This window comes from Pipra filicauda, unplaced genomic scaffold (assembly GCF_003945595.2).
Source record: "Pipra filicauda isolate LSUMZ 115617 unplaced genomic scaffold, ASM394559v2 scaffold35_size7292922_pilon, whole genome shotgun sequence".
In the NCBI taxonomy this organism is placed as follows: Eukaryota; Metazoa; Chordata; class Aves; order Passeriformes; family Pipridae; genus Pipra; species Pipra filicauda.
Genome location: NW_024104487.1, coordinates 768951 through 794726, shown reverse-complemented (window position 1 = coordinate 794726; position 25776 = coordinate 768951). Strand labels below are relative to the sequence as shown.

Genomic DNA, 25776 nt, shown 5'->3' with positions numbered 1-25776 from the left:
TCATTAACTCCTCTCCTAATGGTACCACACCACCTGAGGTGCTTCAGCACTTCATTTCTACTTGGACTGTGTATTCTGGTTCAGTGACGCAGGTTGATTCCCATTCATCACTTGCACAGTATAATGCCTTCCTGAACAAATCCCCTACTTTCCTAATGTGCCAAATTACTGAAACCAATTTGGGCCACCTCTTCACATTTCTTAGGCTGATCAGTGACTCTTGAAACCTCTTTTTAGCTTTATGGAGCAGCAAACCTTGCTGCCTGTCATATTTTGTACAGGCAAACCAAACTGAAAAGGAGAAACCCAGGTGCCTAAACAGGAGCTTCAGAGGAATACACAACATATCATCTAAGACATCAACAGAGGCTGGGCAGGTAGGCTTTGTGATCAATGGGAGCCACTTCAGAACTAGCAACTGGGGAACACACAGGACAGTTTAAAGCACTAGATGCATGTTTTTATGCTCCTAATTGCTCCCCAGAATTACTACTCTTAAAGAAAGTGTTATTGCAGTTAAAAACAAAAAAAACCCAAACATAAAAACTCAGTCCAAAATGCACACTTGTTTGATTTTTTTTATTATTCAGTTATTTATATATTTATATATATTATGGTCATAGTTGCAATGCCTTTTCTCATTGCAATGTATAAAGTTGCCAGAATGTATTTGCATATGGTTAGGTCTTTTGAAAAATCACAAGAAATATTTTGAGATGTGGCAAAAGAAATTAAGGCACAGAATGTCAGAAAAGACCCCATTGGTTCTAGTAAACATGTAAGAAAAACTTTAAATGGCAGCAATTCTTTCTGAATATGCTGTAGTCCTGCACTGGAGGGAGGTAAAGAATTTTTCCTAAAATATACACACACATAGACTTTAAGCCTTACTTCTCTTTAAACTCCCTTCAGCCTGAGGAGTTAGATAGCACTGAACCATTCTTAGAATTTAATTTTCTGGTCTTTGTACTGCTGTACTATTTTAATTTCCTGATAGTACCAGAATATAGCCACTCTGAAATTTCAGGTTTCATTTTCTTGAAATTGTGAATATATTTTTTTGTAGAAACCAGGCTTTTAGAGGGTGTCTTTTTTTTCCTACTAGAAGATCCTAATCTTGAAGGGAGAGGGGTGGGGGGATGAATATTGACTTGTAATAGTGTTGGAAATAAAATAAGGCTGAAGCATAATTTTCTTTCAGTGAAGCAATGAAAACGAGAGAGATGCTTGAAAAATGCTAATGAAGGACTCAATTATGAAGAAGCTGCAGAACTCGGAGCACCCAGGAAATTGCCACTTATTCATATTGCGGCAAAACACATTTGGTCCTATTGGGTAATTTTTTTTTCATGAGCCAAAGATATCATTATTTCAACTATTTCATAGCCTTGACTCCCACATACAGCTGCACTGGTATTTGGGTTTGGATGTGCAGGAATAAGCATCACTGTGGCAAATATCTCATCTTTGCCAAGCGTGGTTAAAAAGGAAAAGAAAAGAACCCAGTGTATCTTAGGAGTACAAGGAAGATAAGTAGGAAAAAGATTCCTTGAAGGGTCGGATGCACAGTGCCTTCCCTGCTCAAGGTTTTGTTTAAGACTGCTGTCTAGCCTTGTATGTTATTTCATCTGCTCTGCTCAATGGAGAGATTACACAAAAAAAGTGAAGCCTTACGCTGCATGTAATAAAGTTTTTGTCAGTGAAGTGGCATTTCTATGTTGGATAAAGGCTGATAACAGTGGCGATGAGCTGATACCTCTATACTAAGTATTTTCACATCCTAGTTTGAAATAAAACAGCAGTTAAAAAGGATGAAGGTAATGATGATAACTCCAGGTATGTTCAAGGCATAGTCTTGATGAGAGCAGAGCTCTTGTCCTTTGTTTTTACTATGGAGTAAACAGGCCTGATTCCAGGCAAAGACGTCTGAAGGGACTTGGCTAATTTAACAATTGGTCCCATTTATGAACTAGATGAAGAGCTGTTTGCTGCTCTATCATTAATGACAAACACAAACCCACAAAAGAAAGAAACATCTAAATTATTAACTGCATGATCAACAACTCAGTTGGGAATTTCACTGGGTCATGAATGCTGACAGGTTGTCAGGGAAACAGGAATAACTTAATCAACTGCCTAGTTTGGAAGATGAAACCTTTTTACATATTTTTGGTGGCTTATAGCTGAGCTGGATTTATAAATGGTTGCTGAAATGGAAAACACAGTCATGTTTTTGATTCAATACAGACAACTTGAAGAATCACAAAATGGTTGGAGTTGGAAGGAACCTCAGGAGACCATCTAGTCCAACCTCCTGCTAAAGCAGGTTCACATAGAGCAGGTTGCACGTGTTCACAGCCAGGTGAGTTTTGAATATCTCCACAGAAGGAGACTCCACAAGCACTCTGGATAGCCTTAAATGATTTAGGTTTTAATTTAACACCTTGATCTATGTTTCTGTTTTGATTCATGAGCAACTCCATAGGTTTTGATCATTTTTCCCTTCCCTCACCTTTTTTCCTATTCTAACCATTCATTAAAACCATGTATGAAGATTTCTTGATATCTTGACAATTTGCAAGCAGTTAATAGTGTTATGAAGTTAATTGTAGTTTCCCAAGTATGTTGAGCCAAAATTTCAAATGGTTCAGGTGTCACCATTTCTGCTTAGCATTCTATTTTTCTGGCTCCTTTGCCAGCCATATGCCCTTCAGGACCAGTAATGGATACTTGCAATGGCTGAGGCAGTTTCCCTTTGTTCTGGATCATAAAACAACCACCTGGAAAGGCAAGTTGAAAATCATAGGCAGGAGAAAAAGCTGTGTTTGACTGGGAGTTAAGGTAAGATTCAGTCTATGATTTTGGAGAGATGGGGTTGTGGTCGGCAGGAGGACTTTCCAGTCTTAGTTAGCACTTAGGCTGTAGTAAGCTGTGGAGTCTGTGGCTCTGAAACTCTCAAAATTCTCTGTGACAAGCTTATTAGAATGATTGCTAGTCCATAAGGCTTGTCTGTTCTCCTGAGCATTTGCTCATCTGGAAAGCATCCTGTTGGAAGAGGGGTAAAACAACTGTTACAACAAGAATATTTTTATTTCAAGATTTTTCTGCTAGAATAATTGGTCACTGTTCATTTGTTTGTTTCCTGTTTCTTCGTATGTATGCTAGTACTGGTCAGCAGAGATAGGCAAAGGTTTTTCCGTCACTGAATTGTAGAACTAAGGGTACCTGGTTTACTGTAAGATCATTCATTTGACCTGTGCTTAGACATGTAGAGAGTAAGACAGTATATGACCATCAATGATTAGAAATCAGTATTCACCAAATATTAAAGGATCTGTTATTTAGCAAGTGATCTCTTGAAGTTTTATGCTAAATAAGAGCAGTCATGCTGCTGAACATTTACTGAAAAGAGAGGTATAATCTCAAGTCTTGCAATAGTCTAAATTTCCTGGGACAATTTTCAAGAATAACAACTGATGGGAAACCTGGAATCAAAAGGCATGCAATAATCTTTGACCAGGGAAATATCAAAGATAAGGCTTTGAAGTATTAGGTGTCTTCAGAATTTCAGATTAAACCATGTCACAGTTACACGTTATGTCCTTTTGGTATCTGAAGTCCGGTTTCCCTGAATTGTCATTATTGCAGGTAGAAAAATTATCAAAGTATTTTTTCTCTTCCTTATTCTTTTATAAAATGTTTTACCAGTCTGATATTCTCAGGGTGGATAGATAAAAATACATGGGGAAGGTATGTTCTTAGTGCTGATCTTTACCATTGAAATGTACAATAGAGAAAATAATACATTACTGTTTTGACTATCCCAAGTCACTGCTTCTCTTTTCTCACCCCTTTACGTGCTCCCTTCTTTTACAGTGCTTGAAGTGGTAGCGCTTGCCATCAGCATAATTCTGCTGTATTCCTAGGTCGTAATGCTGCCTTAACAATTCAGAACAGCTTGCCTTATTTCACTTGCCTAGTTGTCCAGACCAACTTTTTACTTATTGGAGAGAAACAAGCAGGAGGAAGGAGTTTGCTCCATCCAACAATGGAAATACCTGCTTCTGGTGCCAGTCTGCTGACTTCATGGAAATGCACATTTCCTTCTATCAGCTCAGATACCTGAAGTGTTTATATCTGGGAAATGAAATGCACTGAATTGAAAAAGTGTAGGTAAAGTAATAGCTTGTGTTTGGATAGGAAAATAAAACATTTCTCTGTCCAAATTTCTCTGATCCTAAAGGATTTCCTTGGGCGGGGTTAGGAGTCTTGAGTAAAATTCATATTCCAGGTAGCAATCTAGTATTTTGCATAACAGAAATTTCCTTTGGTATGTATTGTGTTATGTACATTGCTGCACACAGCTTCGTCTCGTTTTTTTGTTTATTTGTTTGTGTTATAAGCAAACTTGTTTTACCCACATTCACAAGAGAAAAATTTCACTTTCTTGTGTAGACTGCTAGAATTGTCTTCTTCTAGAGAAAAGTGTACTTCATCACTTTTCTTTCTGAAATGTAGGAACAAGTTTCCTTTTAAATTGGTTGGAAGACAAAAAAAAATCCTACATCTCCTTTTGTTTATATTTTTCTTTGACTCTTCTACAAATAAACCTTTTACAAGTCTAACACCAATAAAACGAACTCTTAGTTTGCCTCTTAGTAAAATGGGGAAGCAAAACTATACCCCATAGTATTCAGGATCATAAAATCCATTTTTTCTCTGTTTCAAAGTATTGGTTTTTAACTGCTAGTGAAAGCATTATAAAGATTGGCTTCTGAAGGAGTGGAATAAAGCTTTCATTTTTTTCTTCACATATTCTCTGTGCCATCCGGTTATGGTTCAGAAACACAACCATTTTGCTCTTCAGGACTAAATTAATTTGATGCACTATCAAAGTGCATTCAAATTATCAGTCTCATTCTTGCCCTAGAATATGGTATTGAAGTGAGAACACTGATCTGCTGACATTTCATGGATAGTTTGAAAATATCAAGCTACAAAACTGCAGATGAAATTACTCAGTTTCTTCTTGTAGGTGATTATCTGTTTTCTCTTCTTACCAAGTATTAAAGTATTATTTCCCTGTAGGTTGATTGTTTTCCCTCTTGCTATTTAGTCAAAAGCTTCAATTTGTTATTCTCTAGCGATCACTTAAACTGGGGGCACTAGAGCTTTCACAGCTGAAGAACTGCTTTAATATCATATATAGTTAGAGGAAGCTACAAAATCCTTGCACACAATAGGGATTCAAAGAAAAATGCAAATAGATTTATTAGTGGATTTTAATGAGACCTGTTATGGTAAATGAAGATCAGATTATCAAATGAAATTTGAATATTCTTTTTCTAAGTAGTACTATCACTGAAATATAGCACGTACCATTCATACTAATCCATAACTGATGACCTCTGCAACAAAATGTGTGGATTAAAAAGGAGTTAGAGTATATATGTATGTGAGAACAATGGAGTCACCAACTTCTGATGTTTTTCTGAAATCATCATGATTGTCTACTCCCTCAAGTTTTCCATGCTCTGCAGAGGTATTCCTTAGCACCTATTGTTACTCAGGGGGTAACCTAGTGTAACTGTATAACAATAACAATGAGTTATTTTAATACCCTCACAATATGATTTAATACTTCAGCTTGCCTGAATGGACTAAATGGTAAAATGCTTTTGTTCTGTTTCAACTAATGACTTGTATGACTTCAGTGTCCTTCATATTTTGTTTCTAATGCATAATCTCTGTTACTAAAGACTACAGCTCATTAAAGAGAGCAGAAGTCAGTATGTCATAAGAATTAGTATTTTTTTTTAAAAAAGCGGATAAACACCTACTAAAGATCAGGAACTTCAGAGGTCTTTAGGTAACTTAATACCATTAATATACTTCACTTGTATGCCATCAAGTATTAGTGCTCTTGTGTCAATTGCTAATGTTTCTGAGCGTGTCTCTCTGAACCTCTTGGTGGTTTTGACTGGTTGAGATACACATCCAAAACTGGTGATATTTTCTGTCAAAAAAAGGTAAAGTGGCTTACTGTCCATCAATGGTGGTTTTTATCCCTTTGCAAAAAGGTTTTTGTTGTGTCAACTAAAAGCAACTACTCAAGAATAATTGGTAATAGAAAAAAACCCAATCCTTACATAAAGAAAATCTTTAAATAGTAATTAAAAATTATTTTATATGCATTATTAGACCTTGCCGGATGATGCTTCTGGAAGAATTTTCACATTTGTTTCAGTCTAGACATTTGCTGCAAAACAAAGAGAAGAGACTGTAAAGTACAAATTGATGATTGTAGGTCTTGCAAGGTCTACCTGAAAATCATGTAATTAGCGCAAGAATGCTTTGCATGAAGCACAGAGATGAAATACTACATTTGAATTTTTGATGGCAAAGACCAAGAAGTTGCACAGATGAAGAGAGATAGCAACAGAAATAAATGCTCTCTGTACCAGCATTTAATAGAGTTAAAAGTACTTACAATCCAACAAACTTTTTAAGAACGGACAGTATCACTTTTCTAATACTGAAAAAGGGAATGGTGCTATTAGTTCATAGCTCAAAAGCTGAGTCATCAACAGCTGGAAGATTTCAAGGTAAAGCAATGGTACCTGGCAAATATTTGGATTAGAAGAAGCATTGGTGCCTTGATCTGTGTGTGCTTACTGCAAAAAAGGCTCCCAAGAGATTTTTTTCGTGCTTGTAAAACTGCTTGAAATACTTTTATTTCTGTTTCATACTGCTTAGGCAAAATAGAGAAATAGGAGTTTTACCAGTTTTATGAGTTATAATTTCCATATTTATAGATTAAACTCAATAATTACATATTTATATCATCTTCAGTAATTAATTTTTGTCTGCCTAGCATAGTAAAATATTCCAGCTTGGCACGTTTAATATCTTTTTCTTATGACTAATTAACAAAGCGACAATATTCACTTATTTCAGTTTTATGCAAGGAAGTGGCATTATGGCAAAATGGCCATTTATCATTAATATGGGTAGTTGAGGAGGCTGTTTCTTCATTTTATAATCCTTTCCAGTTACATATTACATCATATTGATAACACATTATACTGCTATTCTTGCAGCTATTTTTGTGCCATCAGTAGACACCCCGGTTTGCAGTCTGTGTACTGTTTGCAATCCATGTACTGTTTGATCCTTGGCACTCACTGAATGACTGCTGCTCTTCCTGGAACTAATTTGGAGGGTTGAAGGGATCAGGATCTTTGCCATCATTTGTTTTACTTTGTTAGAGGATATATAAGTGGATAAAATTGTGCTCTGGTAATTTTCAATTCAGACACCTGTGACAGTGACATGTTTCTTCTGTCTGTCAAACTTTGGAAGTTTTACTTTATCTACTAGAATTCCTTAGCTGCAATATATGTCTAAGCCAATAGCAGGAAATTTTTGAACTGTGACCTGTATCTTAATTTGTTGGCTCTTTTCCAGTTTTGGGGTTTTCTCACTTTCTTGTATAGAAAACACTATAGTGTATTTGTTAAAGCCTTTAAGAAAACTTTTTGACCTCCAATAAGAAAAAGGATTTTTACTTTTGACTTAAGTGACTTAATTTCTGGTGTTTTATGTATTTCCTTTTGTTTTGGTTTGGGTTTTTTAATTTTCAGTGGAAGTTCTGAGAGAGGTCAGCAACCTTTAGAAACTGAGGATATATCCTACTGAGCAGTTTTATTTGCTTTTAAATGCAAATAGTTAAAGGGTGGGTTTTTTGTTGTTGCTTTTGATTTTTGGTTTATTTTCTTTTTCCCCTAGGGCATGCCATGCATATTTACATTCTTCTGCCTTTAGAAAAGCTTCAGTTGGCTTTCAATTTGGCTCTAGTGCATACAGACAACCTCTTTAGCATCTTAGAGGGACAGCCTCAGGATATCTGAGAACACCTCTGTAGGATGTGGTTTACCTCTTTATCTACCTTTTCCTATATATATGCCCCTTCAGGAAACTTCTTATATCCATAGTTAACTACATAATGACAGAGTGGAGTAAAAAAGTAACACACTTGTTCTGCCATGCCATACGAAATGAAAATACTCTTTTAGAGCTTAGGGCCAGAATCCATGGACACACACATTAAATGGCATGGCACTGGCCTGTGGGTTTGCTTTGTTCAACAGAAAGATGGACTGGGTTCTTGTTTGTGGTTCGTAGCAATGAGGTATGGACTCATGGGAAATATACTACAGTGCTAATGGCTTATTGCAGTCTTGTCAGAAAGTTTAAATAACATTGGCAACAAAATTCATATTTTGGATTGTGTTAATTTGGACACTTAGGAAATTAATCAGTTTCTGCTTTTTCTTATCATACATGTTCTTGTATGAACAACTGCTGGAAACCTCAGGCACCAGAGCTTAATTCTTTACTGATAGAAAACAGGGATGTAACCTAGTAACTTTTGTCTCATTCAGAGGCTTAAAAATGAGGCTAAATGGTTCTTCCATGGTGGTAGCGCTTATAGTGTTTTAGCTGATTCTTTTTAAATTACATTTAACTCACTTTTAAAAAATAAGAATTGATAGAATGCAGTTTTTAAAATAACTAGACCAAGATCAGGGTTACTATGCTAAATCCTTCCTCTTTTTGCCTACTTCCGCCCACCCAATATGTAAACAGTACATAAAACATTTTAGCATTGCCATGAAAATCCAGTGTGTGCCTATGTATTCGCCTATGCAAATGCAATAGAAGACAATATTTAGCCAGTGAGTGCTCTCCTTTCTATAGGTATCTAGATACAGAGAACATGGAATAATATTGTTACTACTTCCTCAGATATTTAATTCTTTTATTTTTATAAATAATGAATGGGGTTTCTGAGTTTTGGGGTTGTTTGGGGTTTTTTGTTTTGGTTTGGGTTTTTTTGTTGTTTGTTTGTGGTTTTTTGTGGTTTTTTTTTTTGGTTTTGTGTTGTTTGTTTGTTTGTTTGGGTTTTTTTGTGGAGGTTTGAATCTTAGCCAAACCTCATTCAAGACAACAGGATGACTTTAATGGATTTCAATAGCTGTACAATCTTTCATCAATATGATATTTTGGAAGCAGCATCTAGCCTTTATTGGTAACAAAATTTTCAGTACACAAGCTTAAACTACAATTTCTGGCTGTTCCTTGTCTATTAAAAATTTTTTTCTAAAGATGAAGTCCTACAACAAGGCAAAACTTTTATGTTTAGAAAAATGCATCCTAACATACTTTACTGAGAAAACATCAATTTCTAGGAAAAGAGATTAAAGCCAACAGTCAGCTACACCTAACTATTTTGTTGTGTTATATCGGAAGAACTGTTGGAAATACCTGAAGGCAGCATGAGAATAGAAAAGCTCATTTGAAACTGAATTGAGTTTGGGTATTTTTTCCACTTTACCCACTGCTTGTTAGACATCAATTCTTTTTTTAAAGATTAATTTTTTTTTCTTATTTACATTAATAAATGAGCATCATCTAGTGATGAATTAATACTAATAAATAGAAGGACTAATCTGTTAAAATATAGCAGCTCATTTGTGCTTTGGACTTCATGCCTGTTTTGTTTATGGATGGTGACCTACAAGTAGAGGTGCTCCTAACATTGTTGCGGTTTAGGAATGGCACTTCCACTGAGACTCTCCAAACAACACACTGCTGGCTCCCTACCCTGCTTCCCCCTCTCCCTCCCCCTGCAGTGGGATTAAGAAGACAGTTGAAGGCACAAAAGGTAAAGATCGTGGGTTGAGACAAGAACAATTTACTGGAAACAGCAATGGGATTAATAGATGAACATTAACAGCAATAATACGAATGACAGACAGTACAAGAAAAGTTCACATGGAACTCCCAGGACACAATATCCAACGACTCCCTCTGCCATGCTTACTCAACTGGAAGGAACCCCTTCTCCCCTCCCCCATGATGTGAACAAGTATAGAATAACCTCCTGGCCATGCTCCCTCCTGGCTACTGCAAAAATTAACCCTGTCCTGGCTGAAACCAGGACACAGATAAATTGAAGAATCATTTCATAAATTTAAAAAAATAACTTAAAAATTTTTAAGACACATTTTGGCCACTCATGCATTATCTATCTTATTTAGAAATGCTGAAAGGTTATTTTTCCTCTCCCTCCTGCCATGATATCTTAGTTGCATTAGAAAGGCTACTTTTGTTGTATGTAAACCACTATAAGACTAATAGATTTTCATTACAGTGTAATTCTAAAAGTGATTAGTGAATTCTAAGGAAACTTTATTGCATGGTCAAAAAATAATTCTAATTTATATGTGTGCTCATAAACTTGCTGGGAAAACTCTCTGCTTATAGGTAAATTACTTACTTTTTTAGGTTTGAATTAATAATAGAAGCTGCTGGGACTGTGAATAAAATTAAACAAAGATGTTTGATAACACATAAAAGATAGGGAGCAAAAGTAATTCATCTAGGTCATAAAGGAGATAACCGTATGAGGAGAACAGTAAGAATGCTAAGACTAGTAACCTGATTTTACTTGTGAGACGACTAGTGTCATGAAACCTAGCAGAGCATAAGTGCATGGACACGAAAAATATGGAGTTCAAAGCACTGTGATGTTTCATTCATGGAGAGTGCAAACTCTTAAGAATCTACTTGTTTTTTCTCTTACTAGAGCAAGATGGTGAAATCTTGATGAAACAATATTTTGATAAAATAATCTGACACTGAAGCATGATAATGTGAATTAATACAAGATGGATGTAGTGATGTAACAGCAGAAACTCAAAATTTATCTTCTAGTTATTATACGTTAAACAACAAACAAATAAATCTAAAGTCCTCTAAAAATTATAGGTTTATTTTTTTTACTAGAAATTAGTATCTTATGATTCTTCAATACAAATTAGACATGTAACTTCATTGTGTATTGAATGTCACTCTGGGCATTAAAAATACTTTTGAGTGAAGACCAACTATAAGATTTTAATGAGTGAACCAGCATCCTTACTTTCCAGGTCCTGCAGAACTCCAAACAAGTTCTGGTAAATAGCTGGGAAACACACATACTTTTAGGGTTTTGGTGGGGGTTGAGATTTTTGTTAATACATGTTTAATGACTCCGTAGTACTGGGTATGTATTTGTGAAGTTAGTAATTCTTAGGAAAGTTAGGTTTGTGTGCGTATAAAAAGCAGCTGCTGAGGTAGGCTTCTCAGGTAGTAACATAGATAAACAAATTTAAGTATGACTAATCTAGTGAAGGTGTATGACCCCTGAGTGAGTGTTCTGTATGAAGCAACAGGGCTTCTGTGATCAGAAATAGGACCAGATAATTTCATGGATTTTTTTTAAAATATGTGATAGAGAATATTTAATTCCACTTGCAAATTTTTATAAACTGCGCAGGTGAAAGAATCTTTGTAAGGTGTAGATATCACTAGTAGTAGCGAACACCAGCAACACAGGTGTAACTCTGTGCCTGTAGGGGTATTCTCTCTGAAAAAGCAAGCTAATATTTGACTGTATTTGAGTATATGGCAGTATTTCCACTGGCTTTAGTGGTTTCTGAGTGTAGCCCTCTACATCTGCCTTAAGCTCTGCATTTCCAGTTTTTCTAATTATCTTAACTTTCTTCATTTCAGAAGGGCAGTTCTTGGATCTCATGAAGTAAAGTTTTGTTATGCATCAAATTAACATTTTCTGTCACATAGCTCACTTGCTGAAAAAGGAAAAGATCCTTCAAGATGAATAAGATCAAGTGTCCATCTAACCTACTTTATGGGCAGAAATCACCTATTGTCAGGCACATTCCAGCTCTTACAATATTTCTGGAACTGAATTGTTTTCCTTTGTGTGACTGTGGTATATTTAAGCAATGTACCTTTAGTATTTCTCCATTTACAGATGCATTTGCCACATAGAAATTGACATTTAAATATTGAAAACCTTAAATAGCCTCTCTCATATGAAGTTCAACTGTGTAGTCAGCAGATCCATATGGATTCTTATAAAGAACCTGATCATACTACTTCATATAGAATAAGTTCAGTTTGCTGTGCATTCAAAAAGTGTATTTGGGTGAAAAGGCAGAGGACTGTAAATGTAAAATAAGCCATTTGTGCATATCAGGAATTCATACAGAAGACATTTGTGGTCACTTTCTGAGACAGCTTTGGCGCCAATGGTCTCTTGGCTTCTTGCATTACGTGAGGCTTGTTCCACCTCATGGTCAAGGCTGGCTGACAGCACTGCTGACACGCCAGCAAAGCACATTTGTAGTCCCCTTGCCTTCACCTGGTGAAACCTGTCTTCTCCAGGTTATGTACTGTTACAGTTAGGATCTGTCCCTGTGTGTGCACTGGGGTGAAAGAAAGATCAGAAGCATCCTGCTGCTTGCCAAATTTTTATCTATTTAAGACATAACACAGAGTTTTCTTTTTCTTTCAGCTCAGAATGTGCTATGTCTAAAATAGGCAAATAATAACTGTGTATCCTTAATCATTAATAGGCTAGTCGCAAAACACAGGATCAGCTTAATCCTTTTGGACATTGATGAGTTCACACTGCCACTTTAAATAATGGCATAAAAGGCATCATTGCTAGCCAGTATGGATTTACCATAGTAAATGAGTTTGAGTTACTGTATATATTTTGCACTCCATACCCTGTTATCAATAACAGTCCTCAGGTCTCACAAAGGGCAACGTGAGCAGGAAAAGAATAATTGCCATTCTGCATAGAGGCAGTTTATTGATGAGATGGACAGAAGTAATATTTTTAGCCTGCTGGGTGTCCATCTGTAAGCAGTTTCCTGGAGCTGCCACTTCTCCTTTCTCTGGAAACTGTTATGGCTTTGTCTGTCCAATGAAAATAATGAGATCCATCTATCAAACAGAGAACAAACAATAAACTCTATACCTTCCAATTAATTTGTTTTTCACCTCTGTTTACCAATGTGCATGCAGTTAACTATCCATCATATTATATGCATGTAAAGAAGTACATTTTTCAAAAGGTTGAATCTATTAACCCTTTTGCTAGCAAAATATTTCTGCATGCCCTCCAGCTAAACAGGAGACTTGAAAAAAAAAAATCAATCCTTTTGAAGTGCCAGAACGCAGCAACATAGTGTGCTGTAAAATCACACCATCCAATCTAAAGTCTGCATCCTCTGCTATACTCATAATTTATAGTCCATAAAAAAATCCTTTCATGGCAAAGAAATAATGCATTTTAGTCTGACCCAAAATCTGTAGTAATGAGTCGTTTCAGGATGCGTTATATTTCCATTAAATGTAGAGGTCCCTCAGAGAATTCATGGAGCTAGTACTTGAAGCTCCAGTGGCTTCTTACTACATTATGATAATTTACCTTCTCCTAGCTGTATTTCTCCCTTTTAGGTGGTTTTCCACTGTTCTTGCACAGGGATTTTCAAAGAATGTGGGAATGAGTGTACCACGTGATGACTGAACTGGATAGTCATTTTGGCTGTTGATATGATAATGTGAGAGGTTGTGGGGTTTTGTTTGTTTGTTTGTTGGGGGGAGGGGGTGTTAGTTGTGTGGGTTTTTTCTTTTGTTTGGTTTGGGGGTTTGGGAGGTGAGGTTTTTTTTGTTTGTTTGTTGTTTAGTTTTGTTTTGTTTTGCTTTGTTTTGTTTTTTCAGAATATTGCCCTGTTGTGGGGCCTTGCTTTTTTGTCTACAGCATTTCCATTTGCATCATTAAGAAGCACTTGAATCTTGGTATTATTCATCTCCTTAAACTGGTTTATGTGCTATTTCCATGTGTAAAACATGTGAGTTCAGTTTATCAGGACACACATGGCATATCAAAAAACCTATGAAGCCAACCAGACAGAAACATTGATTTGTCTACTACCACACAGGCACACACACAAGCACACACACAGAACAACTGAGGAAATCAGCTCCAAGGTGCCAGTTTGTCAGCTCCTAAAAGTCTTAAACAATGAAGATGATTCAAAACAGTACAGTCATCTTTCTCGAACTATTTCTGAGAAAATGCCTAGTGTTAGAAAAGCTAGAAAAGGAGTCATACTGTAGATCTTGGAAACCTGGCTGGCTGATTAGAATAATGTTGTATGAATAGCTTAAGCACTGTATCATTGCCATTAGCCATTCTGAAGTACAGTAAAATTCCACAGGGGAAGAACTTGCTTGCTTTTTAACAAGGAGAGGAATCCGTTGTGAAAGAAAAGGTTAAAAGGCTTCAGAACTCATATGACAAAGGGAAAACAAGACAAGAGAGAAATAAAGCCAAGAAGAAAATGTCTTCCTATGTATTTCTCTCTAAATCAAATCAATTTCTAGCTGCCCAAAGTTAAACAATTGGTCAATGACATTTTATGCAGATGAATCAATGTGTTTCCAATTATAGTTGTATATACAGTATCTAAAATGCAGTCAGCATCTTAACTAGTATTTTTTTACAAGCTTCTCTGAGGTCACCCACAAATATGTCATAGAGAGAAGCCTTTACTTTCTAAGTGTGAATTAGAGAGGTGGATGTATAACCTGTGAAGACTTCTGGATTATTCTTTCTTTAAAATTAATGTGTTCAGCATTGGCTACACCGGTCAGGATTATCCTTTGCGCCACAAGCCATCATCAGCACAGTGATAATTCAGAAATGGGCCCAGGCTCACTAACAGATCATGTGTCTGACAGGTCCTGGCCTCAGCTGTTGGAATAGGTACATCTTAAGGGAAGAATTGTCTGATTTGGTGCTGTCCTGTTTTTGCTGTCTTGATATTGGGTGACCACACACTCAGCTAGTATAAATTGGCACAACTCCATTCAATTTAATGCTTAGCTAATGATCTACATTTAAAAAAAAAACAAAAAAAAAAAACAAAAAAACAAAGCAAAACAAACAAAAAACCCCCAAAACAACAAAACCACAGCACATTTATTAGTCATGAATATGTCGTTATGTCATTAAACATCTGATTTATGAAAATTTCTCCTGCACTTCCCTGCATTTTTGGCTTTCTTCCTCCCATCTGGTTGTATGATTGTGGTTTTAAGTTCTGTCGTTTGCTACTTATGCACTGGTCTCTCTGCCTTTTTCTCTGAGCAGCAGCTATGGATATAAAACTGCTACACAGTCTTGGACCCCAGTGTAGTTCATTCAGTCTGAATTTCAGCACAGTTCCTTTAAAGGTCATCTGTACAAAATCCTTTCCAGTAGGATCACACTTATTTTGGTAGGGCTGGAATTGTTTGATAACGTTCATGTACACATACCACTTCACTACGCTATCTCACGTGTGTTGTAATGTATCAATACCCACAGAGGATTTTAACATTCATTGCTATTGTTTTAGTAATATTTCCCTGGATAGAGGTTGCTAATAACACACAGTGCATGATTCCCGTAAATGGACAAAAGGCTATTAAGCTCAATAATACTGCTGTGGAAGGGTGTGTTTTCAAGCAATAGGTTTGGAGGTTCACTTATTCGTGTCCTATAGTGTTTCAGTGTCAAATGGGGGGATGTAATTTACTGAATTTGCTTGTATAAATTTTATATAATGTGTGATTTCTCATAAAATGAAAGCTAGAAAGTAAATGTTAATGGGACTCTTGCCTATATAAAAGACTACAACTGAATTAGGTAAATTTTATTGAAAATTTTGTTCAAAGGAAAAGGATTTTAAGACACAATTGTCAGCTGAAATAACTCTGAAGCCACACAGAAGATACAGAATATACTTTCCTGGAGTGCGGACTACCTTTTATAAAGGCTTAGAATATGACTTGGTGAAATGAGAAGAATTTGGCTAAAAGCTATTTCTATAGGATCAAGCTATTTCATATGAGCAAACTTTTTAAAGTGAAGTGTTTAACAATTCGATTCTCTCACTATTTATAGTTCACTTCAGACCATAGACCATCAAGTAATGACAAGAATTTTTTCCTGAGTTACTCTGAGCTGGCTTTAGTTGCCAAGATATTAAAGGGTTTATGGCACTTGATGAAATTTTACTGGTGATGTTTTATATCCACTGCTCAAGAGTCTGACTAAACCTGCATTCATCTACTGCTGAGATGTAAAATTGATAGCACTAGATATGTGTTGCCACAAAGAAAAGAATATTTAGTGTTTTGGGTGCTAAATAGGGCAGAAGTGCTTCACTGCTGCCTAGAGATGGTATGTAAAAACACAGTGTTTGTGTAGGGGTTCTCTGAAGGGAGAAATGCACTAGTTTGAGTAATCAAGGCTTGTTTCTGCACGATTATTATGGTAAAGGCTTTGCAAAGATTTTTAATATGCATCACATGCTTTCTAAAGGAAGACTTACTAGGATAGACTGGAATAGCTTGGTGTCTCCAGGTACTGTAGTATTATGCTGTGCGATTTTTTTGTTTTGTTTTTTTTTTCCCCAAATGCTTTAAGTATTTCATAATTGAGTAATATGGCTGATAAACTTCTCCAAGTAAATATGTGAAAAGCGGATCTCCAAGCAGAACACAGATCCTTCAAATTGTGCAGAAGATAAGCTGCCTGGCCACAGTCCACTAAGGCACTTATGTATGCAGCTTTAAATGCCTAGCTGCCCCCTCACCTCACATTTTAGGTATGAAATCACTTGGAGATGGGTGCTTAAGTTTATTAAAATTCTTAAGCTGTTTGCTAGATTGGGATAAGTTTAAAGAACTAAGCTCAAAAAAGTTCTTTCTTTAGGGAGAGAGTTCTGCACTTTGGGAGGCAGATGTGACCAAATCTTGATCATTTGTCTTCAGAATGAAGTAAAAAATTTCAGTAGATGCTGTAGCAAGAAGTTCTAGGAAAAACAGATCACATATTAAAAAAATGGATGCACTTGCTGTTTTTATTTTAGTTTGATCCTTGCATAGTTTTAATTAGTTGCTCTAGAGGATACCTTAAAAATATGTTGTGAATGATCCTAAGCATATCTATCTGCTGCAGCATGGTTAATATATTTCTAAACTAGAAGATTAGATGTGGTATTCAGTGGAAATCCAGTATGATATCCAGACTGTAAATTGTCAAGAGAGAGTCTTTTAATATTAAAAATGCAAAAAAGAGCATAATTTTGTTATCAATAATATTCAAATCTGTTTCAGATAATATCATGCTATATTAAGAAAATATAGAAGCACAACCATCTTCAGTGTTTGTTTCTTTCTTTTCGAGTTTGTTTCTTGGAAATGGAAAATTTAATATGTTGGAGAAATACTTTCATTGAAAAAATAGATTGTTCTATGAACTTGGAATCTGATTCTGATCTCCTCTGAGATGATGGTAATTGCAGTACTTTACTCAAAGTGGGGAATGTCAGCAGACACTGGACAGCCATGGCCCACAGCATATTGGCACCAAACTCAGGAAATCCAGTGAAGAACATAACAATTAGATAAAAAATTTTGCTCAGTGAAGAAACGTTTTCAGCGTTTTGTAAAAATATGTAGATATGGAGAAAATATGACTTATAGGAGATGGCAACCAGTTCAGGCATCAGCTAAGGTGGCAACAAGACAGGCATTGCAAGATGGAAGAAAATCCATGAAGTGCCATGTCTTTGTAGTCATTTTTAGTGTTTTGAGTTTCCATGTAGGTTGATAAAATATTTCTTGGAAACAAAATCCAAAGTAGAGAGTATTTGTGAAGAAAAACAGAAAATATTTTAAGCTTATTACCCTGGTACTATGTATATGACTTAATAAGTCAGGTCAGTAATAGATTTGAGTGTTGTTACGCACCTGCATAGGCGTACCTCCAGTTTTACATGGTAAATCTCTTTTCAGACCATATAGAAAATCACAAAATGCAAATGTTCACAAAAAAACCTTGCATAGATGTACTACAGAACCTCAAATTTACACTTTGCTAATACAACTTGTCATGTGGACAAGTTAGCCGTGGCTAATTTTGTAGTAGGTGTTAAAACGACGTGGTTGGACAAGTTTTGTAGATGTAATTTCATCACCATTTAAGCAGTAGAGGTTATTTTCAAATCAGCCCAAACTGTTACAGAATGGTTAGCTCATTCTAAGAAAAAGTCACAGGACAAATGATGATGCTTAGCAGGCAAATGGAAAGGGAGAGGTCATAAATGCACAGGCAAAGCAACATGTATTTCATTAAGTACATTAGAAGGAGGAGGGCAAGGGGAAGTACTGGTTAACAGCTCTGCAGTGTCCTTGGGTATTTTGGAGTAGCCAAGGCTGTAGCTTACTGGTGATGATTCACCAGTTTGTCAAAAGAAATTGATCACAAGGAATGACAAAAGTAAGGTGCTATAAAAATCAGCCCCTAATGACAGTTTTCTGCCTTACTTAATTGGTCAGAAGGTGCTACATGTTGCACATATGCTTCTAAAATTTTTAAAACACATTAACGGTTAATCTAGGAATTAGGGTATTCTAAACTTCAGTATTTCTGAAAGTGTTAGGGAAAAAAACAAGCCAAAACATCATTTTAATAAGATGAGAGTTAAGTTCTTGACTAATGGAACTATGGTGTATAAAACTTACCCTGTTCAGATGAACTTAAGGCAAATATATTTATCCAAGGTACACTAAAAAAAAATTATGAAGCGAGTATGATCAATACTCACTGCAATAATTTCTGACAAGGAGAGTAGAAGTACAATTCTGTACATAAAGTTGCAAACGCAAATGCATAACTTCCTCTGAGGGAGATCAGGTCTAGTTTCTGCAGCTGTTGTCCACAGATGTTAAAATAAATAGTGTTTGATTTACATGCATAATATTTGTATTCTTGAAAGAACTTAGAAATCAAATTTTTCCTTTGGAGGTGTTAAGCTTGCCTACTTGGTTAACAAAAGAGAATGCCCCAGCTATTCCCACCAGGACTCAGACTTCTCCTATTCACCTCTTCAGGTAAATATTTTTTCACATTTACATCTGAGACCTCAGACACATAGAGGAATTTATCCTTCCAACATCCCTGTTGAGATTTGGTGATCCAGACCTGAGTTTACCCCCAAATCATTGTAGATGTTAATCAGCAGAAGCCCCGGGAGACTAATCCTCCCTTCCTGCATAGAGGAATCACACAACTTCTCTTGCCTGTTAGGTTTTATGCATGAGAAAGAGGGCGAATTTTACCCATAGGGTTTACCTTTTTAATTTTTAGAAGAGATGAAAACTTGTTACTGAGCATATTTTAAAATCATCCCTGTATCCTTTTCTAACGTATATTTTTCCTGTACAAAGCAAGGGGTAATAACAATTTCACTTTGAAAGAATGAATTCTATGGATGCGAACAGTGTCAGTAATGTCAGTTTTGTGTTACAGGGTTTTGAAAAATGAAATAAAGTACTCAAAGCAATTAAGAAACATCACATTTTCATTCTAGATGCTGAATGTGATTAGAAACTGTAAATGAATAACGCTTCATTCAACCTGTTCGGGGAGCAGGTTTACATGCACCATAGCCATACTAAGCGTAGCTGTACTGCTATTTGTTTGTACAGCCCATCAAAACAGCATTTTGATTAATAGCCTTTACTCTGTTAGAGAATTACAGGGTTATAGACTATGGGTCTCTGTATTACAACAGAGAAGACTAAATCTGTAATGTATGGTAAAAGTTGTAGAGGTTCTATTTGAACCAAAAAAAGCCTTTCAACAAAGTTCGTACTAAGGTTCTATTTAGCAATAATGTTCCAAGGTGCATCTTGGTACTTTTTTCATGGAATAGGCAGTTTTTATGTGTATAGTTTGCAGTGGTAATTGCAATAGGAGCTAAAGTTTATTGCCTTCCAATTCTGCAGCACAGTGTGTTTTTACTCATTTAAAAGTGATTTGTTTATTGGGTTTTTTTATATCAGTTTCAAACCCTACTAAAGAAAAAAAGAAAATCCTCTGGCATTTTTCTTTTTTGTTTGTGAAGAGACTCTGGCTCTGCTGACAGTATACTGAAGAAACTGTTTTTATTTGTCAAGTGAAGAATGTAGTCTTACCTAAAAAAATCATGGACAAGCTCTTGGTGTGGCCTGAGATGTGTCAGACTTTAGTGCTAGTCTACTGGGAACCCTTTTCAGTTAATCATTAGTCACACCTAAGTGATAAAGTCATGGTAATTTTTTGTGATGCTTTCTTTTCTGTTGATTATGTGATACTTAAATTATCAAAACCTATATTTTCATTTAAAATAGTACTATGAGTTTGGAGATGGGAATTAAAGGTCTTACAAAGAATTTTTCTCCATGTACTTTTTCTTCATGTTGACTGTATGAAAGAGCTTGTGTCTGAATGTGCTTCTAGGGTTTTAATCATTCATGCACTTGCTCAGAAGCAGCAGCCTCTCACTTGATCATGTATTATCCAAGTGACATTAAGTAATTTCCATATTAACTTTTCCATTTGCTTATGATAGTTTTACGAATGGCTGTTGAATTCATGCCCACTCCTTCTTTCCCTTCCCCCAACCTTTCCTTTATGCACAGAGGTTAGTTGAGAGCCTGCCTCCTCACACATGTGCTGCTCCAGAAATAAAGCTAGGGCTTCCCTTGCCATCTAAGCTAAAGTTTTATGTCGGTTTTAACTGTTTCTGCAGATTGATAGATGCAGTGAGTAGAGAACTGCAAACTGCTTGGGATATCTGCTTCCTTTTATGCTTGGTATTAGGTCTTGATTCTGCATTGTTTCCTTTGTCGTCTGTTGCATCACTGCAATAAGGAAAGGTGTACCATACAAATGGAAAAAGGTTTTTAGATGTGTAAAGTAACACTCGTGATCAGTGATTCTGTCCCTGGAAAGCATCAAATCTTCATCCATCTTACTTGCAAGATCTTAAAAGCCTCTGATGATGGAGACTCTGTAACATGTGCAGGCAACCTCTTATGGTACTTCAGTGTGTTTGTCAGTAGGACATGCACACATGTATCTATATATATGGGTTTGATCATACATCCAAGCAACTTAAAACTCCTTCACAGCATTTAAACGCCCTCTTGCTACCACTGCTTCTCCTGATTGAAGCAGCCTTTTACGTTTTAATCTGTTAATATATCTCCAACTGACATCTTATGAACTGGCCAGGTCCTCTTTGTATAATTTAATCACAGATAGAAACAGTGGGACATATTAAGTTTCAAATTGTGGGGTTTGTTTTGGTTTTAATTATTTTGTACTTTTACCCAAAAAAGTCCCACATCTGTCTCCAAAAACGTGCATTTTTTTTCCCCCCTTATCTTTTTTTTTCTGCATTTTGTTTGCTATCAGCGTTACTCTCTGCAGCTTTGGGGACTATTTTTAGTTAACTACTGCTTCATCAAGGGTGAGGGCCCACGTGCATTATGCTTTTGTGGACAGATAACCAAGTGGAGGCTTGTATTTTAATTTCTCTGCAATAACACAGCTTGGATAGGAATCAAGGCGATTAGGTGTTGATTATATAATCTCAGATATAACCTACATTCCCAAAGCTGGGAAGAGTGACCAATCACCCAGAGGGGTGTGCAGCCCTTCAGAAGGACCTTGGCAGTTTGGAGAGATGGGCAGAGAAGAACTGTTTGAAATTCAATAAAAGCAAATAAATTCAATAAAAATAAAAAAGCAAATAAAAATAAAAAAAAGGCAAATAAATTCAATAAAAGCAAATAAAACCCTGCCCCTCAGGAGGAGTAACCCCATGCACCAGTACAAGCTGGGGGCTGACCTGCTGGAAAATGGCTCTGTATAAGGACCTGGGGGTCCTAGTGAACAGCAAGCTGTCCGTGAGCCAGCACTGTGTCCTTGTGGCCAAGAAAGCCAATGGAATCCTGGAGTGCATTAGGAAGAGCAACAACAGCAGGTCGAGGGAGGTGATCCTGCCCCTCTACTCTGCCCTGGCGAAGCTGCATCTAGAGTACTGTATCCATTTCTGGATTCTCTGGTACTAGAGAGACATGGAGCTCCTGTAGTGGATCCAGCGGAGGGCAATAAAGATGATTAAGGGACTGGAGCATCTCTCTTATGAGGAAAGACTGAGATGACTGGGCCTGTTCAGTCCCTGAGAAAAGATGATTGAGAGGAGACCTGGTCAATGTCTACAAGTATCTGAAGGGAGGATGCCAAGAAGATGGACCCAGGTTCTTCTTGGTGGTGCCAAGCAATAGGACAAGAGCCAAGGGGCAGAGACTGATGCACAGGAAGTTTCACCTGAACATGAGAAAGAAGTTCTTTACTGTGTGAGTGACTGTGCACTGGAACAGATTTCCCAGAGAGATTGCAGAGTCTCCCTCACTTGAGATACTCAAGAACCATCTGGATACAATCCTGTGCCATATTTCTTCATTTTCGTACTGGGTTGGACATTTAGTGGGTCAGAAGTGAGAGAAGTATAACCTATATGCTCCTTTCTCCAAAAGTTATTTGTATTAATAAATGCTGGCACCTTGTTCCAGCAGTGCCTTGAGCAAGTGTGGCAGATGAGGCACTAGGCACTTTCTGGACATGGGGTTTCTGAGCCCATTTGCAGCATTTGCTTTCCTTATTGGGCCCCTGCTCCTCCTGGATGGCCCTGGCTCCGCCATGCCTGGGAGCCGACAGTGCCAGTCAGAGGGAGGGGGTATCAGTGGTGCTGGGGAACCATATCTGTGGGGTGGAGGAACAGAGCACAGGCACATCACTGCTGTGTTTGTACACCTCAGCACCCACCTCCCCCCAGATGACATCCTTTCACTGCATGAAGAATTATTCTTCAGAGGCTTGCCTTTCTTATGCTAATCAACAGAGCTGATGTTATATTCTCCCCTTTTCACTTTTATCATCATTCACTTAGCTTATTTTCCTCTAGCATCAAACTTTCTCTACCTTTAATTCATCTCTCACACAGATAAATCGAAAGCTGCAATTATTTACAGCGTGAGAGGAGGAGGGAGGAAGCACATTGATTTATAAATCATTTTAAATTTACTATTCATTAAAGGTGGAGTATGGAGAGCTCCACTCAGCTTAGCCAGAAAACAAAAGACCTGTTTAGTCAGAAGTAATGCCAACTATTCCAATCTCCTACAGCAGCCTTGTTCTGCAGGGACCACCTGAGAGGTGAGGTCTGCCTTTCCCTGACCCTGCCGAGTTTGTGGCGTTGCTGCTGAAAAAGTCAATAGGCCTTCTAGTTCTCATGTTGAAGCTTTTTTCTTACTAGGGGACTGGGTTTTGACTGTTGGTGTGTTTTGTGTAGATCAGAGAACCACCTCCCTGTTGCTTTTGGAGTGGTAGTCTGGGAACTAGCGGCCAGGGGACAGACATTGGAATATTTTGTACCATAAGACTGCCAGAGAGGTTGCTCAGTGGAACTGGGGGGTGGAGGAAACAAATTATCTCAGTCTATGTTCTTAGACTATATGCCATCAAACTATGGAAGACTGGATGAGTAATTCTCTGAGATAAGCAATGTGTAAACAACATGTGAAGGGAGAACGTGAGTACTACCAAGGCTCTTGTCAAGATGTGATCCAAGGAGCACAGGAGTAGGAATTGCTACCAGAAATATTTAATGGCAAGTGAACAAAATACTTCAAAATTACAAGTGGGTAAATTTCCTTGTATTGGGTTTGTGTAGCATGGCTTTAGTAGTGGGAGGGCTACAGGGTTGGATTCTGTGAGAGGCTGCCTCTGTTTGACAGAACCAGTGCCAACTGGCTCCAAGATATGGAGCCTTCCCACTGCTGCTGGGAAGGAGATATTGAATCAGCAGTGAGCTTGAACCTGGAAAGAAGGAAGAGGTGGGGAGAAGGTGTTTTACTGATTTCATTTTTATTTCTCATTTTCCTGCTCAGGTTTTACTGGTAATAAATTGATTTTCCCAAGTCAAGTTTGTTTTGTCCATGACCGTAACTGCTGAGGATCTCTCCCTGTTCTTACCTTGTCCCACAAACCTTTCTTTATATTTTTCTCTCCCCTGTCCAGCTGAGTAGGGCAGTGATAGAGCAGCCTTGGTGTGCACCTGGCAAACAGCCAGGGTCAACCCTGTGTAAGAAGCATGGGTGGATTGAAGTGGACAGCTGTTTTCCACCTATGCTTTACACAAAGCCCAAAGAACTTTAGGGAAAATATAGCATAAATGTTCATCAGCCTTGCAATATGCAGTATGCTTATATCTAGATAGTTATGTGGGCTTGTGCAAAAGATTCAAGACTTGTATGACACTTTCAAGAACATGCCAGGAACCTGTACCCTTTTGGAAGCTTTCTTAGACTGGGTCCCGGTTCTGGCAGCAGTTGGTGGAATAGAGATATCTGCCAGCCCCACATCCCTGCATGAGCCAATGCTGTGTAGTCAGATTGCAACCTTAAAACATGAAAATGCATAACAGCTCTGGCATTACTCATACTGGCAATCACTGTGACACTCTTGTTCCTTCTTCCCACCTCTAGGTCTATACCAAAACAAGTTTTAACTATTTTATTTTCTTTGGGGGAGTCTATTCAATAGCAAAATGCCTGAAGCCAGGCTGTCAACAGCTATTCAGTTTTTCAAACCTTATCTTAAATGAATCTTTTCTGTCCCAGCCTTTCCTGTGGGTGATGGTGAGGGATGGCCAGGGCCATACTCTGTAGCAGTTAAAGCTAACTTTTAAATTACTCAGATTTGCAACATTTCATTTCTAAAGAGCCTTAGAAATTAATACAGGGACAGATGCAGTCTTCCAAATTCAGCTGTGTTCACTGCAGACAATACCACCCAACTACTGGTTGATAGCCAGTGGTTAACTTTTAACCCCCTAAGAGCTCTACAGTTTAAAATTAGCTGAGCTGGTTCATTTGTGTCTGCTGATGAAGTAAATGAGGTATGCTGTTAGATTTCTCCCTGCAGAGTTCGGAGCTGCATGAAGGACCTCTAGATAGAAGACAAATATGCATGAACACCTCCCTTTTCAGTCCACATGCACTCAGATGTGGCTTTTGACAAACAGGGAATTCTCCTTTTTGCATAACTGAGGGATACTATACGTTTGTGCCATGTGGTTCTGAAACTGGTCCGTTTTGTACTGCCTAGAACATGTGGAAGTCTCTGGGGAAAGCAGTGTAAAATGAGGATCGTCTCGACGCTTAGACTTACTGGTACCACTCTCACTGAATCACTACTATCAAAATTAATTTATGTGGTATATTCATTACAAGAACCTCCTTTGCAGCTGCACTTTAATAACAGAAAAAGCATCAGAAAAAGCAAAATATGTAAATAATACTCTGGAACATGGAGTAGTGGATTCTGTGGGAGTTTTAAACCTAGATATCTAATGCAAGAAGAGAGCTTAGCAACTAAAACAGTGCACCACACTTTTCTAGATGGGTCCCTGTCGTGTTATAGTAGTAAATGAATGACCTGCAGTGGACAAACAGGGGTTTTGCATGAGGTTTAAATACTGCAGCCTGAAACTAGTAATATTTTTAGAATGCTGTTGACCTCAGTGAAAGCACTTTCATGCTGTAAGTGCAGAATACTCTTAAATATTTTGCAAGAGTAAAAGTGTAGTATACTCAACATCTCGTAATTTCAATATTGGATCAGTATTAAGATTATACAAATCCTTTGGTTTGGTTTGACTATTTTGAGTTCCAGACTATTTTTTGTGAGGATATGAACAAGAAGTAGTTTTCAACCTGTATTTTGGGAATCGTGTGTTTGTTTTAATAACGTGGTTGCTGAGGTGCAAAAGGACTCATTTGGAAATGAATGAGTAAAATGATGGGGGGAGTCAGTGAGAGTTTATGGAGCAAATGTGTGTTTAGAAAACAGCTAATTCTCAGCTGACAAGATTAGAATTTCTGTAGAGAAATGTACATTAGAGGGTA

At 37.3% G+C, this 25776-nt stretch overlaps 1 protein-coding gene across 1 annotated transcript in view; it reads left to right on the top strand.

Moving 5' to 3' along the window:
• The first annotated feature begins 743 nt into the window (after positions 1 to 743).
• LOC113983777 (sodium/potassium-transporting ATPase subunit beta-1-interacting protein 2-like) overlaps positions 744 to 25776 on the top strand; it is a 353974-nt gene continuing 328941 nt past the window's right edge. The window contains exons 1-2 of the mRNA XM_039384537.1: positions 744 to 778; positions 1224 to 1335. Of these exons, the coding sequence (XP_039240471.1) occupies positions 744 to 778; positions 1224 to 1335 (147 nt within the window). The remainder of the gene's footprint in view (positions 779 to 1223; positions 1336 to 25776) is intronic.